Genomic DNA, 17,610 nt, shown 5'->3' on the forward strand with positions numbered 1-17,610 from the left:
TTTAAAGTTTTAAGTTTTACCTAAGGGCTATTAGTATTGTGAAGCATGAAATTGTTTTAAATGCACATATTTTATTAATTGTTGATATGTGACACGCTAAGCAAATCAGTTTTCAGTACCGAGGTGCAAATCTTCAGTTGGAAGTCTGAAGTGAGGATCCTGTAAAAAACTGGGAAAGTCTCGAAAGTGAAAATATTTCCTTATCCTCTAATAATATCATTCCTAGCCGACGGTAAAGATCCTCTTCTCTTCATCTGTGGCAGATTAAGAGAGAATTTGTGAATACACTGCTGTTCCGTCTAGTGACAGATAGAAGTGAGGCCCGTCCAACTATATCATTCTTATCCCATGAGAACATTTGTACTACTTCTAGTTTTGATATGCATAAATGGCTGCGACCAGTGATAAAAAAAATATAAAGCAGAAACTGCATATATATGTTGAAATTTCATTTTTTGCACTTGGAACATACCAAAGAACTTCAATAAGTTGATGAAATAATTATAAGTATTAATAAAAAAAATCTTACATATTTTGGGTAAAGACTTGTGGCACAACCTGCACGTTTCATTTATCTAATTATATCTTCACAACATTTACACATGTTCCTCTCAAAAGCACTTTTTGATTGGATGCAGCCAAAGACTGTGACAAATGGAAATCATTACCTCATGGATCCAAAATGCTGGCTTAATCTACCAAGGGTGAAGAGAAGGGTGTCCAGATAGTTACACATGGGTAGGAAAGATGCCAAATAGTGAAGTTTATTGACAAATTACAAGACTTAGTGTAAAAAAAATAAAGCAGTATGCTTAGTTTTTTTTCATAATTTAATAACTACTATGTGTTTCAATGTTTCAAAACATGATGGGTAATTTAACAAACATTACAAAACAACAATATTGCACTGTTCATATTTGGCTCAATATATCTGAGAATAACATACACATTTAAACAATTAATATTTCTGTTACTACTCTGTAAATCTATGAAATAAAGGGTTTGAGTCATCCCTACATCATATACAACTAGATCTGCTCTGTAAACTGTGATCAGACATTTTAATTTGTCCAATTCTTTCCTTTTCCTGTATTTATCAATAACATTGAGTTAAGCAACCATCTTTTGTGACAATTTTTCACATACATTCTAAGCATGACTTCTTCAGAAAATTCTATATAAAATTGTTGTAATTTAAGAAATAATTATGGTGAATACAGAAATTAGAGTAATTAAAACAAGTAAAGGAACAAGTATCAGGCTGCTAAATACCAGGGGCTCTTTTCACAATAAAATCTTACCATGAAAGTTGACTGCAACTTATATTGAAATGTTCATAACTTAGACTCAGATCTATATGAATCTGTAAAACATATATAGACAAATGTCATTTATACAGTATGCTCCATATTTATATAAAAAAAAGTGGCATGTCCAAAACAATCATCTTCAAAGTAGCATAGATGTTGGTTGATGAAAGATGACAATAACTCTTGTTTCTAAGATATTTCTTTAGTAATAGTAGTTCAGTTTTTATGATTCTTCCTCGTAAATCTCTTTTTTATCCTTGAATAATTCATTGTCTTCAACATGTTTTTCCAGAGAACTGAAGTAGTTGATTAATGCATTAATCAAATCTCTTTTTGGCCACTTACATTTAGATCAAGGATGGATTTTGCTTTTAATCCATAGGATCAAATGATATCAAATAAATATACTTTGAACCTAAATTGTCATTAAGTTGATCTAAGCCAATGAAAACTAAACTGGATGATCTATGAGCAAAGCTCACAAAATGATACCCACCTGCCCCTTTCAAATCCATGCTTTGGTAAGGGAAACCCATAACTTATGCTGATAAAAAACAATATGGAGGTGCATAATAGCATGATAATGTTACATTTGTGAGAAAGATTCCATAGACGTAAAAAAAAAAATATCGCCATAATTGATTTTTTTCCACTTTTAAATTTTGTTACTTTTTGTGTTCATTATCCCTTCTTTTAGATATATTCCCAACTTTGACCTATACATATTATATCAGCTGTGTTTAAAGGCTCTTCTTTTGTACCCAAAATCTGAATCAAAATGTGTTTAAGAAACAGAAGGAAATATTTAAAGTATCACATCATTGAAATGACTATTAATTAATGCAAATAACACAGTTAATTATAGTCATCAACTTTAAAAAAAAAAAAATTAACAGATCTTTTCTAATAATCACACAATACACAATCTAGATGTAATACACAGATGCTCCAAACAATCAAAAATGTAAGTCACAGTGACCTTAATGTTGATAATCAGTTGTATACTATAAATGAGGAATTGCAGTAACAAAATGTCTAGGATTAACATATAGTTAGAGACGAAAGATGAAACAAAAAGCATAACTTAACAAAAGTCACTCATGAATAAAATGTAGGTTACACTGACACAAATTTTAATAAATTAAATTTATTGTTCTCAACATGCATAACAAGAGGACTCATATATCATTGATATTACCAAAGATTCTGAAATATTGACCTAATAAAAAAAATTAACCAAGTTAGTAAGCACATAAATTATAGATTCTTATTCTTTATAACAAAATTGCTTCACTACAAATTGAAAATTAATTGTTTGTTAGAAACAAATAAATCCGTAATGTCATACAGGATAAAACCCTAGTGTACAACTCACTGATCATGATTATATAAGGTTTTTTTTCAATTTTTTGGGGGGAAAACAATTCTTTCGCTATTCATACTTTCATGATTTACAATTTTTTAAAGAAATATTGTTTTGTGAATTCCAATCTAAAATTTTAAAGAAAGATATAATTTTTTTTCTGCGCCTCATTTTATAAAAGATTTTTCTTATCTAACAATAAAAAAATCAATTTACTAATGACAAAAAAAAAAACACTTTTCAACTTTTACAAAACATTTTAACATATAATTGTTTAAAGCTATAAAATGCAAAAAAAAAATATTTCAAAAAGTCAGTTATCCTTCTTAATGTCTTTAAGCCTAATGTTTTTAAGGACCTAATTGTTAAATGGGTGTGGAAGGGTAGGAAGGGACTTCCAAAATCCCCTTACAACCAAAATATTTTCTTTGGGTAAATTGCATACATAAAATGGACACACAACCTTGAATGATTTACGACCCTTATTCAAAAATAGAATTTCTCTTCCTACCCTGTCACATCTATTTCAATGGAATAACCTTAAATCTAATATGACATTAATGGCAGGATACGAGCATATTCAAATTTTTTAACAAAAAACATATTCAGTTCTACATCATAACAATTCAGGTAATTTCAGGGCAGGTAACATTGAATCAACACAGTTCACCCAGAAGTTAGCACATGTAGCATGATACTGTCTCCCCCCATATGTCAACTTGGAAGCTTCTTCATCTGTGTTAAAATCTTTACTCCTGACATCCACGTCCAACAGGCATACTCCACAAGATCTCATCTGTGATGCCACGTCATCAGACTTCAGAAGGCAGTTCTTAAAACTTAGTGCATTGTCATCAGGCTTAAATAAAAGAGAAAAAAATATAATGATTACATTTGTTTGCAATGAAATGCTGTGATTTCTCTTAATACAAATTGATAAATTCACATGTGAAATAAATCATGTAATTCAATAAGTGTTGTTATGAGGTTATCCATGAAGTTGACCAAAACAAATTGAGAACCTGTATAAAAATGTATAGTTCCTTGAATATCTTCTATGTATACTTTATTTACATTAAAATTCAATGTAATTAAAATCTATAACGAAATCAAGTAATTCAAATATCTAAAAAATATTCAATTCATGACAGAACAATAATCACAAATCACTCATGCTTTATGCAAATTCTTGAATTAATGTGTTATTCAGTCACTCATGGATAATTTTCATATTGATTCTTTGATTAGAACAATAATTTTGTTTGTCTGATAAAATAGTTCATTTTGCAAAGAATCTAGTGTGGATATGCATAAGAAAACATTCCCACAATAAACTGGAAAATGACCATGGCTCATTGCTAAGGGATTAATGGTGACCTGTTCTCATCTTTGACCTTTAGTCACTCTCTTTAATGGATAGTTGTCTCATTAGCAATACTACCACATCTCCTTATTTTTATATATGTAAAAGGCATGGTTAATTTTCTGCTGTTTTTGGTCTTGAAAGTAGGTAAATATTCAGAAATTGTCCATTACTACAAAATCAAAATGACAGTATATGATCATGTCGGCCGTACTCCTTTGGTAAAAGCATCTATTGTCAAAAAAAAACATTTATATTGTAAGTCATAGATATGATTTTCTAACCCTTTTGTAAGAAGTATATTTAAAGTAAAAACAGTAACAATAGAAATTCCTTGCAATATTTAATGGTGAAAATAAAATTTCAAAATTTGAATAAATTTGTAACATATTGTACTATAAAAATCAAATTACTATACATACCATTATATTACCCCCTACTAAAAAGGCAGCAAGGTTGTTCCATACCAGGTCAACATCCTTCAATACCTGACCTAGCTTGTCTGTACTTAAAGCTATAAATATTTGTAAAAAATGTCAATTTAAGTAAACTGTCTATATATATAACATTGGAAGAAAAACTATGAAAAATCCAGCAGTATCAAATTAAATAGTTTTATATTACCTGCAAGTTGTATGAATTGAATGGTTTTGCAAGAGTAACTAACTTTTAAAAGATCATGAATTTATTTTTGAAAGTCAGCTCTATGCATGTCTAAGGAAACTTATAACAAAAGCAACATTAAAACAACAGTGTTTAACGAGACGATATTGTGTTTGCTTTCAATTTTTTCAAATATATATATATATAAAGCATTCATTTGTATTGTTTTTTCTTGTAATGAAATGCTGTGAATTCATTATTATTCATGGGATACTAATTTCATGAATTTCCTAGTTTATAGGTAAACCACAATAAATGAAATTATACATTTTTCTTTGTCCTGATGATTTTTGTAAAAAGGCAGCAGTCATTTTTTGGCTTGTGATAATACTACACGACATAAAGAATACATTATTCTGTTTCCAAAAATTATTTGCCTCCCAATGCCATTGTCAGCCCAACTAATCCTAAATACTGGATATATTCTTGAAGGAAGATTGAAAATGAAAGTGTTACTGATTTCTTTTCTTCAAAAATATTCTTTCATTCAAGAAAAATTTATATCTTATATTTTTTCCTTCTATAAAAAAGATCAAAGGGTTGAAGATTTATGGAATCACGTTCCCCTGTTTTTTTTATTAATTCTACATCCAAAAATACTTGATGCTTGACAAATAGTATACAATGTAGTCACTTGACTAATGGTGAAAACTATATTTCGGAATGTTTTTAGTTGTTAGATAGCTGTCTTATTGATCCATACCACATCTCCCTTTAGTCATATATAATAGTTGCAATACATCTTATATGGGAACACACATCTTTCTGACCTTTTGTGTTAACTATGTTTTATACCTTGAAAATATCTATTCATTGGATACTAATTTTTATGGATTTCATGGGTAAATATGAACCACAAATTTAAATGTTCAACAAAGTATAAAACCACAAAATCAAATATCCATGAAAAGTTTTCCTCTATGCAAAAAAATTGGTACCAATGAAAATAAATGAATCTACAGTAAATGTTTATTTTCAGTTGTCATACTAATGCATATGCATGGAAATCTGTTTATTTTTTAAAAAAAGTCTATCAAACTTTAATATTCACAAGTCTAAATTGAAAACAACGTTCAAACCTATGATTGCGTTGGATAAAAACCACAATCAATTTTTATACGTGTGAATGTAAAAAAAAATTCTTGGTAGAGGGGTCTAAATACAGCACAAACAACATTTTTCAAAAGACCAAAAAGTGAAACAGTATATTTCAACAAAACGCATTTGACTAACAGGTCGACCAACTGATGTTCTTAAACCCTGCTGACTGCCATTGGGGATTGCCAAATAAATTGATCACCAGATGTAAAAAATGGATCTTACATATTAATTTAAAACCAAACAGAAAACAATAAATTTATGGAAAAGATGGTATACCGCAAACATGAGGTGCAAAAATTTGTACACCATATCCGGATTTCGACAATTAAACTTTAATATTCATATATATTTAAATTAAAATATTTTCTATATCAATTAACTATCATTTACTTGTGAACTCAGCTTACCTGCTGACTTCATAGACACTGTTATTCTACAAACAATTCTATAAATTTCCACTATACCTGTAATGATATCATATGTTTAAACAATACGTATGTACATAACATTTCAATTTTTCTTTATTTGCCTGAAAAATGACAAAATAACAGTGCCGTATATTTTTACAATTCTTAAATTTCAATACATATTTTTACCTTGCTTTGATTTAAGTGTGATCTTTTATTTTTTTATTGGTCTGACCATGTGTTGTTAAATGATTTTTTGTGTTTGTTTGTTTGTGTTTTTTTTCAGAGTAGTTGTATGTTAGATGATTCAGTCTGTTGTACTGATAGTATTTTTGGTGATTCCTTCTACTTTTTTTTATGTATCATATATTCATACTATTAAATTTAGTATTAACTAAAAAAATATTAACACAACTAGACTCAGAGGTGATATATATATAAAGCACTCTAAATAATATCATTATTATTATTATATTATAATAGACAGTATGAAATAGCTTTCTTAAATCAACCCATATTACACTAGCCTGTGAAAGGATATATCTTCCACACAATATTTGTTGTTTTTTTCTGTTCATTTATTATAAATGGTACTTTTTCTGAGGGTCTCAATTATAATACTTACTGGCCTTTCACAAATACAGAGATTTCAATTCAATTATATGTCGAGACTTCATGAAACCTGTTAAAAGTATTGTGTCAATTTTTGTTCTCCTATGAAGCAGAATTCGAACAAAGGCTGATGCTACCTTAGCTAGCTTCCTGTAGGAGCAAGCACATTTTGACCCTGCTTTCCAAATTATGTGTCGTCTTTTAATTTCCTTGTTAAAGTAAGGGATCATGCTGTTGAAAGTAACACTGGGCAGGTTTTTTATTTTGTGTTTTACTCTGACAACATGTGGTCTAGATCAGCTGTTTGTGGTTCTCTCTGGGCACTCTGGCTCCCTCCACCAAGATGGTCTCCACTATATAGCCAATAGTACTGAAAGTGATGTTCAAACACCAACAATCAATCAATCTATCTGTTTATTCTATTGAGTATATATATTTCATATCAATTTTTTTTATCCATATTTTTAAAAAACAAATAATATAACTAAAAGTACTATCATATAACCTCCTTACCCTGTACATATTCTGTCCCTTGCTCTGACCTTATAACCTCATTACAGACACCAGAACTACTGATAGAGTTAAAAATGTTATTAGCTTCTTTAATATTTCTGTAACAATTCTCTAAACACCTCTGCCATTCATATGCATACTTGTCAGAACCCTGCAAAATAAAAATTTCCCATCAATCATTATATAACTTCAGTTATGGTTTTAAATGCAGAAAAAGAGGTATGATGTTCTGAGTCTGAGTAAATATAGTTTAATTTACTGTTATTTCATGATAACCCTCAAACTCATGGTTATGTAAGATTTGTTAAGCATGTGTGTGTGTTTACTATGACTTTTATTTCTATTGTTTATTTTACAAAATGTTCAGTTAAGTAACTGTTTGACCATATTGCATGAAATGTGAATTTATTATTATTCATGGGGTGTCAATTTTGGGGAATTTGTAGATAAAGTTGAACCACTCATTCAAGTGTTCGACAAAGTACAAATTTCAAATAGGCTGTTATGCAATCTTTGGCAAAAGCACTAAATGAAGCATCCTCAAAAAACATTTTGTGTCCCTATCCACGAAAATTGGTACCAAGGAAAATAAGTGAATCCACAGTATGTCACTTGATTTCAGAAATTAAGCAAGATGGACAATATGTCACTCAATAAAGGACAATAGAAACTTGTTTAATCTTACAATGGGACCAAAAAAAGCATCTTAAACTATAAAAGCAGACCTTAATCAAGATCATGAACTTTCAATGAAGATTTTAAGCACAAAGTTAATTGAAGGTTCCACTGTACACTTACTGTAATATCATCCATGATACCACTGTATCGGTCACCAAACAATAGAACAGGCTTAGTGGTAGGTCCTCCAAAACTAGTTGCATCTAAAATATAAAATCTGTAGTGAAAAACAATAACTGAATTATTTTTTTTTTTTACATTCTATATCAGATTCATTCTTTGTTCAAAACAATTACGTTCTTTAATCACCAGCGATCACCCTGATTCACAGTGTATCACATTCACAAGGAAGAGTAACTTTTGATGGATCACCTTGTGTGAACTGTACCACTGAGACCATTTTTCAACTAGAATGACCTCCATGGCAGATGTCAGTAGTGCTGCCTCATTTATGTATACCCCACATCCCCTTTTATTCACGACTTTTATACCTGTGATGCTCTAGACTGTGTCTAATATTCAGTTAGTTTTTCCAATCTGTTGATGAAATTCAAATAAGTGTAACATTCATTCCATCAAAAGCCTGTCAACACAATGCGTCTATTGTGTTTTATATTACCTGGTTTGCTTGTTATTTCTTCTGTAACTTTGTCTGCATCTGTTTCTTCTTTCTGTTCATCATTTTCAGATTTCTCCTCCATGTCAGAACTGTCTGCAGATTTACTTTCCCCAGACTTTGGTTCTGAAATCTTCAAATCTAAACTGTCAACAGATTTGGAGTCTGGTAAAGTCTTTATCTGTGGGAAATCTGCAGCAAATTCGTTGCTAGAAATAGACACTGAGTCACTATCCTTCACATTCAGAACATTTTTAGAAAATGGCAGTTCTAAACTTGATACTGAGTTTGTATCCTCTGGTTTAAGTCCTTTGTTTATTTTAGTGTCAAACTGTACGCTGTCAGCAGCGAAGTTAAATTGATTTGACGAATCAGAGTCTGTTTTCTTGTGAGTTTTCTCCTTTGTGGATTTAGACTGTGTTGTGAATTCCATGCCGTACATGGAGTAAATTTTCTTCTTTTCTTGCGTATTTTGGGGAGGTGTATGTGTAACATCATCAATGTCATATCCTCGACTAAAATCACCGTATTCATCTTCATCATCTACACCCTCATCCATGGGTGGTGGAACTCTGAAAAAGTCATCATCATCATCAACGGATAGTTTTGGAATGTTTTGTGGTGGGTTAATGTCTACCTTAGACGTGGGAAAGTTTTGCTGAAAAGGTGCTGGCTGGTCTATGGATGTTTCAAGATACCCTTTTTTGTCCTGTTTAGCTGTTCCTTCGTTATCATCTTGAGACAAGTCTGGTAGTTTATATGAAGTCAAAACAGATGGGTCATCTCTTGGTTTAAAAAGTCCCAATATTTCATTATGTTGTAAATTCTTCTTTTTCACAGTGACCAAGTCTGATTGACTTACAGAAATTATTGGTGCGGGTGTTTCATCGATGGATGAGGTCACTGTTAATGTACTGTCAACAATATTTTGAGAAGGCCCTTGAAAGTCTGCCCAATCATCACTTTCACGTTTCTGATTTGCTGTGGAGAAATTTGACCAATCGTCATTTGCTGTTGTATTTACTGCTAGATTATTAATCATATCTGATTCCTTTTGTGCACCTGCTGCACCACTGAAACCTGACCAATCATTATTTGAGTCTGAATTTGCTGCAGAATCGAACAAATTATCTGACAAACTCTGATCACCTGCAACAATTGTTTCTGTACTTTGAAAATCCGCCCATTCACCTTCATCCTCAGCCTCATTGCCTTCATCATCCTGCCCTTTACCAAAAATAGATGGACCTGATGTATCTATTGTTTCCAAAGTCCTAAATGCTGCATACTTGTCCTCATCTCCAATGAGGTCAGTTGCACTTTTTGATGCAGACAAATTATCGTCCTTGGTAACAACCTGGGGAGCCTGTTGAAAGTCAGCAAACTCAGAATCTGATGACTGTGGTGAAAATGTAGTAGTTTTAGTTAATGTAACAGCCTTTGGAGTAGCTGTTGCTTTTTTCTTGTCGTCTGGCTTTGGCCAAAGACTTTTGATTGCTGGTATTGGGTTGACATTGTTGTTATATGCTGTTGGTGGTAAATTTGTAGTTTTTGATATCGGCCTATGCAATGGACTCTCCTGTTTTTCAATATCCTTCTTTTTATTACTAAAGTCGTCCAGGTAAGACTCTAAAACTTTGAAGTCTTCATTCTCTGACTGTTCTGATGATGTAAACTGACTACTGTCACTAGGTCTACCTGCAGATTTAAAATCGTCAAAATCATCATCCATACTGTTTGGTGTTGAGGCCCCTACAAGTAAAAAGACAGATTTTCTTTCAAACTTTGAATTTAAGCAGTTATCAATTTTTTTTTTGTCTGCCACTTAACAATTCTTCAAATACAACTGACCACTTGCAAAATAACTGAATAAAACAGAATGGCCTGTACTGTACATGCTGTAGTAAGTAAGCCCTCTGAATGACCCACTGATGTATAAAAAAAAACAGTTGAATAAAATATGGCCTTTACTGTTCAGGTTTAAGTATATATTGAATACTGTAAATTCAGAAATTATTGCATGCATTAATAATTGCGAATCACTGATTACTGGAATAAGTGTGAGATCTAATTAATGCGATTAAAAAAAATTTGTGATGGAAAATCACTCCAAAATTATGAATAAAATTGAGAATGGAAATGGGGAATGTGTCAAACAGACAACAACCCGACCAAAGAGCAGAAAACAGCCCAAGGCCACCAATGGGTCTTCAACACAGCAAGAAAATCCCACACGGAGGCGATATTTTCTTGAATGCATTTTTTTTTTTGCAAACTTGATACTGTCTGATTTTTCGCAGTAATAAAAACATCGCAAAAATTTCTAAATTTACAGTATTGCAAAATAATTCATTCAGTAATTTGGACTTGATGTTGAATCTTTGATCATCTTAATTCATTCTAGCAATGTTTTTTAAACTCAGGACATACCTGCCATCTTTGGAAAATCTCCATGGGGGAATTTAAGCACAAGAGGACCTATGCATCACATATATATGTAAAAAGTGTTTTCAATCTTATATACTATGGTTTTGAATGAGTATATATGGGCTTAAATGCCAATTCAACTCCTTAAAATTCCTGCTTTGAGGTATTTAGTTTCCATAATAGAGGATTTCAAAAGTCAAGTCAGCATCTCTCATGAGGGAAATCATTTAAAAAATCAGGAGATTTGGCTAGACGTCTGACCTGAAGACAATTTAGAGCTTTCAATATAGAAAAGACTATTTTCTATTGTAAAAGAACCAACTGTGACCTCTGGATGTTTTTTATTTTGTGTATCATTGTGTTCCTTTCTCCCTCTATTTATAGTAAATGCCTCATTGTATAATATACAAGTTATACAACACTTGATGATGTTAATTCAATTTCTTCATTTTCATTTCCTCCATATATTTCATTTTAAAACATCAAATCATTTTGTTTTGATGTTTTACAATTTTTAGCTATTTCATAGTGATCAGATCAGATAAAATTAAACCTGACAATGATAGAAATGGATATTTAAAGTTTTACGAAGGCAGTTAATACTGTAAGTCAGACACGTGCCCCTACAATATGACTGCTTCATTTCTATTGTCAACACGCTTTTAGAATCATCAAAGGTAAAAACATGATGTGGAAAAAAACTAACAACAAAAAATAAATTTACACTAACTGTCAGAATTGATATTATTTTCAGTTTTTATACTAGATTATCCTAAAGAATACACTGCACGGGAAGATAACAATGAGAAATACAATCCAATTTACTTTGATTACTAAAATATTATCATGACTTGAGTTACCATACTGTGACTCTTTTCACAAAAAAATCTTCTTATGAGTATAAATACTCGTAAGTCTTTATACTCGTAAGTCATGAACATTTCAGTATAACTTACGATCAATTTTAGTCATAAGATTTTTTGTGAAAAGAGCCCCTGTATATTAGACAGAAAAACAATCAATCAAAACCATCTTGAATTACCAAGCTTATGAAAATGAAAAATGATAATGATCAATGGCTGTTTAACGTCCAGCAGCAAATTAAATGCATATTTAGGACAAGGACATGATAATGTTATATGAATATTAACCCTGCTTTGTACTAGACCAACACACTAAGCCACATTTTTTTGGTGCTTGTTCAAATGGCAACAGTCTGCAGGAACACATCTCACCTTACCCAGACACATTATTCTGATACTGAGCCGACCAGTTTTTGCTCTTTCTCTGTAATGCTGCTTACTTAGCGGATTTTTTAAAGTCTTTGGTTTGACCCCGGCCGAGGTTCGAACCCACAACTTCCCGCACTTGATGTCTAACTCAGGAAGTCTGATTATTATTTAAGTGTTAGATCAAATTAACTAAAGTTATTAGGTTCTTCCAAGAAAAATAAAATCATTGGTTATTGTTTTTGTCTTTTCTGAATAATTCAATGTTTTGGAGTTATTTCAAGCATTCAGAGAAATAAAAAAATGTCAAAATTGTCAACAATAAAAAAATTAAAATATTATAAAAATTACAGATAAATTGATACTACTAAAAAGGATGCTCATTAGAATTGAGTGATTAGTTCTACAAAGGTGTGTTCTAATCATGCATTACTTTAAGAAGAGGAATAGGAGAAGCAAAATATCTTAAGTTCAATATACATTCAGTCTATTATAGTATTAGTTAATAAGGAAAATTGCACTATTGGAAAAAATTATTTACCCCTTTTTTTCTTAAATTTTTCTTTCATCTTTCTGTAAGTTATTTTTCCATCTCAATCTGCTCAACTGGGATGGGGTTGTTATATTTCATTGAGGTATACCCTGCATCTTCATTTTAATTGTTAAAGATGTTTTCTTTATAAAATATGGACTGTTGAAATTGAAATTGTCCTATGATGCAGCTCAATTCAGGCAACTTTACCTCCAATAAATTTTATCTGAGTTTTATCTCAACAGCAAAAATTTATCTTAATATTGAAAATAATTTTTTCAAAGCATTTCACATGGGATACAGATGATATCCTTGCTTGCATATAATGTTATAAAGGGACATAACTAGAGAACTGTAAAAGTGACGCCACCAATATTCTACCTTGATCTGAGTTTTTTGGAAATTAGCATTGTGTGTAAGTTTCATAACATTTGGTTGAGGCAAACTAAAGTTAGAGAACGGAAACCAATTTTTGGACAAACAAACGTATGGACAGACAAGGGTAAACCTTAATGCATGCCCCATCCACTAAGGTGGGGGCATGAAAAAAAAGATTTTGTGCAAGAGGTTGTGTGCACTGCGTGATGGTACTGCTAACAAATCATTATACAGATAAACTTTTAAATAACACATATCAAATAAAATGTTATACTATTCATAAATTATCTAAAATTCTAACAATTAAGACCAACGCAAAAGTTCTTAACTTACCCCAAAGAAATACTGTAAACATGGGAGTTATTTGAGCACATTTTACAATCACATAAAAAGTGATAAAATTTCCTAAGCACGAATAATTTGTACAATTCAATAATATTGAAATGAAGAGCACACCCTAATTTCAAGGCACAAAATTTAACTCCTTACGTAAAGTTTATGATTTGAAATTGTTTTTAAATAAAAACAACAAAAAAATTGTGAAAATATACATGTTAACAGTAAATCTGTATTTGTCGTAATCTGCAATGAGGATTAGTTTATTTGGTTTTAATGCTTCTCAATTTTATTTCAAATTTCTAACCTATGGCAATAGATTATTTTTTTTTTTATTCTGGCCTCAACATCCTCATCAACCAACTGCAAAGTTATCATTTCAAGCTGGATATTATTTTCGTTCAAGCAAACAAAGCATTTATGATGGCAAATGTAAAAGGCTTTGTTTTGTTTATCAGCATTTCAGAAAGCTTCATATTCAGAACACAATTTGTCTATAAACAAGTCCCTTCCTTTATTCACTTGCTTATCTTTGAATTTAATAAAGACGCATTATACATTTGTAAAACTTATTAGCCATTTCCCAAAAAAGTTTGGGCCTTCATAAAATGTACTTCAAATTTATTTAAGTTTTTATTCTTTAAGAAAAAGAGTTGTCCCTTAGTGTTTTTAAAACTATTTTTTCACATCAAGAAAAACTATTGAACACAGGAAAAGGTAGTAAATATCAATCCTTAGCTTTTCTTATTGGCTAACCAAAATATTAATTCTGATGACAGACTAAAAAAGATAAAACAATGTTCACCGTGTTAAGGGCCTCACTGTGACTTTAAGATGAAAAACAGCAATAAAAGTGTTGTTTCTTTGCTTTTTGTGTGTTTTTTGCTGTGCATGTACTGATTTTGTGTCATGGATGGATACCCCATATCCTTTGTTTTTCTATTCTTGTCTGCTCTTTACTTTTCATAAATCTGATGGTATGGTCATACTAATTTAATTTTAGTTGGTTGGATTTTAGAAAGACGAAAAAGGTAAAAGCATAATTTTATGTAACTTTTTTTCTGAAATTTATCATTAAAAATAGCAATTAGAAAATATGATATAAAATTACATTTTGAAAAACCAAGTTTGCTAAGATATATGAACAGGCAATATTTTATTGCAAACCAAATGAAACTTTTCCACAGATTCATCTCCTATTGTTCAATCCATTTAAACTTTTGTTTCATTTGATTTGCAATAATATTTTTTTCCTATCAGATTTAAAAAAGACAAGTAAATTTTAGTAAGAAATAGGAACTAACTTTGCCAAAAATAAGTGTGAGCCAACCAAAAGTATTTTAACCAAAGAAATGTTGTCTAACAACTTATTCAAGGAAAATGATAAAACTGTCATTAAAGGAAAGAACTTGTATCAATTGATAAAAAATGGCAGCAAAAATATCACCCTGATACTTTTCTTCATTCATCTAAATCAAGGCATCATTTAACATTGCAGTACAGGGGATCATAGGGAGCAGGGATAAGTCTGATTTCCTTAATGGTCCACATGCAAAAAAGATCAAGATACAAAAAAAATTTAAAGAAATAAAAAATCACTTAAATTTATTATTTCATTATGGATTTATTTTATTTTACCTTTATATTTCTATTTTCATCCACTAGAATCTATTTAAAAAAAATTCTTTTATATCATACTCTATGCACATTTTAACATGAGTAGGCATTATAATTGTTACTATCGTCCGTCACTTTGCCTTTATCACCCTACTCAGTTGCTTTATAATGTTTGTATCACAGCTTTGAGACATGAGCAGACGTTATCAGTGATGTCACAAATTCTGAGCAGAAGTTATTAGTGACATCACAATGTGTGAGGAGAAGTTATCTGTGATTTCACAATGTATGAGGAGAAGTTATCAGTGACGTCACAATGTGTGAGGAGAAGTTATCTGTGATGTCAAAATGTCTGAGGAGAAGTTATCAGTGACATCACAATGTGTGAGGAGAAGTTATCTGTGATGTCACAATGTCTGAAGAGAAGTTATCAGTGACGTCACAATGTGTGAGGAAAAGTTATCTGTGATGTCACAATGTCTGAGAAGTTATCAGTGACGTCACAATGTGTGTGGCGATTTTTTCAAGCTTACTTTCAATAATCGTAAAAATGTCTAAAGGAGGGTGGAAAAGAACAGTTATAGAATGAAAAAAAGATTATGCTGTTTTCTACACATAGATATCGTAAAATATCAGCCTCTCGACAATGTTACACTTTTTTGCCCGTTTGCTGCTCTCTCTCGCCAAATTGGTAGAAAATCTAATAATCTATACATATCTTTAAACCCGCCATATGCGAGATGTAAAGTGTTGACAAAGATAATGCTTACCTATGTAAATAATAAGAATAGAGCATGACAGAATTAATTTCAATTTAACAGGAAAATTCAGAATTTTGATTTGATGAAGTTAAAATTCTTTTAAAAAAAACAAGTGTTTTACGATTTAAAGGGTACATACACATATGGATTTTTCAAAATGTTATTTAGTTTCATAGTGACCAATGCAACAGACACAAAAATGTCCATTTTGATCAACGACCTTGTTCAAAATAAAACTGAAGTTGCAAATTCAATTGCAATGTCAAGAATGTGTATATAATTTTTTTTCCCAAGAAATAGAACATGGTTTTGTTAACAAAGCAAAAGAAGAACATCACTTTAGAATACCAGTTTACTACTGGGCATTTGGTAGAAAATTATCCAATGTGTCTATTCAGTTTTAAAGAGTATTAAAATTATTAAGTATACAATTTCCACCACAAGAAGTTTTAGTAGATAAGATACACATCTATAAATAGAAAATCAGACTATATCCCAAAATCATGCAGGGTTTTAGCATCAGTACTACCTTTAGTATTGCTTAGGACTTTCTTGGGAACTGCTGAAACTGTATCGGAGCATTTGTCAGTAACACATTCTGTCAGAGTTTATAAAACATATACATATATATATTAGTTACAAGTTTGTAGTATTCTTTTATTGTTTAAATACTGAATTTATCTTAGCTATTCAGCCAGCATACATGCTTATATTTTAAGTTTTTTGAGTAAGATTTTCTCTGTTACATATTTTTCATCTTATTTTGGGTTTAAAATTTATTAAAAAAGCAATAAAGTACAACAAAAAAGGGAAAAGCAAAAATTTTCAAATAAAGTTAAATATCAACAGGAAATTACAATAGAAAAAGATGCTTAATTTATGACTTTCAAATTACCTGAGGAATCGTCACTACCAAAGAAGTTGCTGACATTAGAGTAATGTTGTTCTGTAGAGAGCTGGTGCTCAGGTAGCTCATCATCTGGCAGTGGTACAGAATAAAGGTAACTGTATCAAAAATAATGTAGACAGGTAAATAATAAAGGTATCAGTTAAATACATAAAAACATAAAGAAAATTGAAGGTATCACCTAATAAAAAATAGAGAAAATAGAAACAAAGAACTATCGTTACTACTTATGTTGACAAATGTGGAGCAGGATAAGCATACCCTTTGGGAGCACCTGAGATCACCCTTGTATTTTGATGGGATTCATGTTGCTCAGTTTTATGTTTTTGAATCTTCTTATTTGTCTTTTCCTCATTTTTCTTTGTTTGCCATGGTATTGCTGTTTTTCTTCAACTTAATAATCCTTTTTGTATATTCCGCCTCTTTTTTATGCCCCACCTAGGGGCATTATGTTTTTCGGTCTGTGCGTCCGTTCGTCCGTCCGTCTGTCCCGCTTCACGTTAAAGTTTTTGGTCAAGGTAGTTGTTGATGAAGTTGAAGTCCAATCAACTTGAAACTTAATACACATGTTCCCTATGATATGATCTTTCTAATTTTAATGCCAAATTAGAGTTTTGACCCCAATTTCACGGTCCACTGAACATACAAAATGATAGTGCGAGTGGGGCATCCGTGTACTATGGACACATTCTTGTTAGATATAAATCTGAGATTTATTTTTATACTCTATTTTTCCTACAAATCTTTATTGCTGAATACTGTATGGTGACTTCTAGATCAAATAATTGCTTTCCCAT

The 17,610-nt window shown here is 31.0% G+C and overlaps 1 protein-coding gene across 3 annotated transcripts in view; it reads right to left on the reverse strand.

The window, feature by feature from the left end:
• Positions 1 to 788: 788 nt before the first annotated feature.
• Positions 789 to 17,610, reverse strand: part of LOC127710647 (synergin gamma-like) — a 41,178-nt gene continuing 24,356 nt past the window's right edge. Inside the window, exons 12-19 of one of the 3 annotated variants that reach the window (XM_052216588.1) lie at positions 16,802 to 16,911; positions 16,436 to 16,474; positions 8,630 to 10,378; positions 8,131 to 8,213; positions 7,333 to 7,483; positions 6,208 to 6,264; positions 4,459 to 4,550; positions 789 to 3,532 (exon numbers count right to left, since the gene is read on the reverse strand). In XM_052216588.1, the coding sequence (XP_052072548.1) occupies positions 3,290 to 3,532; positions 4,459 to 4,550; positions 6,208 to 6,264; positions 7,333 to 7,483; positions 8,131 to 8,213; positions 8,630 to 10,378; positions 16,436 to 16,474; positions 16,802 to 16,911 (2,524 nt within the window). In that variant the 3' untranslated portion in view covers positions 789 to 3,289. Of the gene's footprint in view, positions 3,533 to 4,458; positions 4,551 to 6,207; positions 6,265 to 7,332; positions 7,484 to 8,130; positions 8,214 to 8,629; positions 10,379 to 16,435; positions 16,505 to 16,801; positions 16,912 to 17,610 lie in introns of all 3 variants that reach the window. The other 2 variants (XM_052216587.1, XM_052216589.1) reach the window with 2 other exon arrangements.

Source organism: Mytilus californianus, unplaced genomic scaffold (assembly GCF_021869535.1).
Source record: "Mytilus californianus isolate M0D057914Y unplaced genomic scaffold, xbMytCali1.0.p SCAF_8, whole genome shotgun sequence".
In the NCBI taxonomy this organism is placed as follows: Eukaryota; Metazoa; Mollusca; class Bivalvia; order Mytilida; family Mytilidae; genus Mytilus; species Mytilus californianus.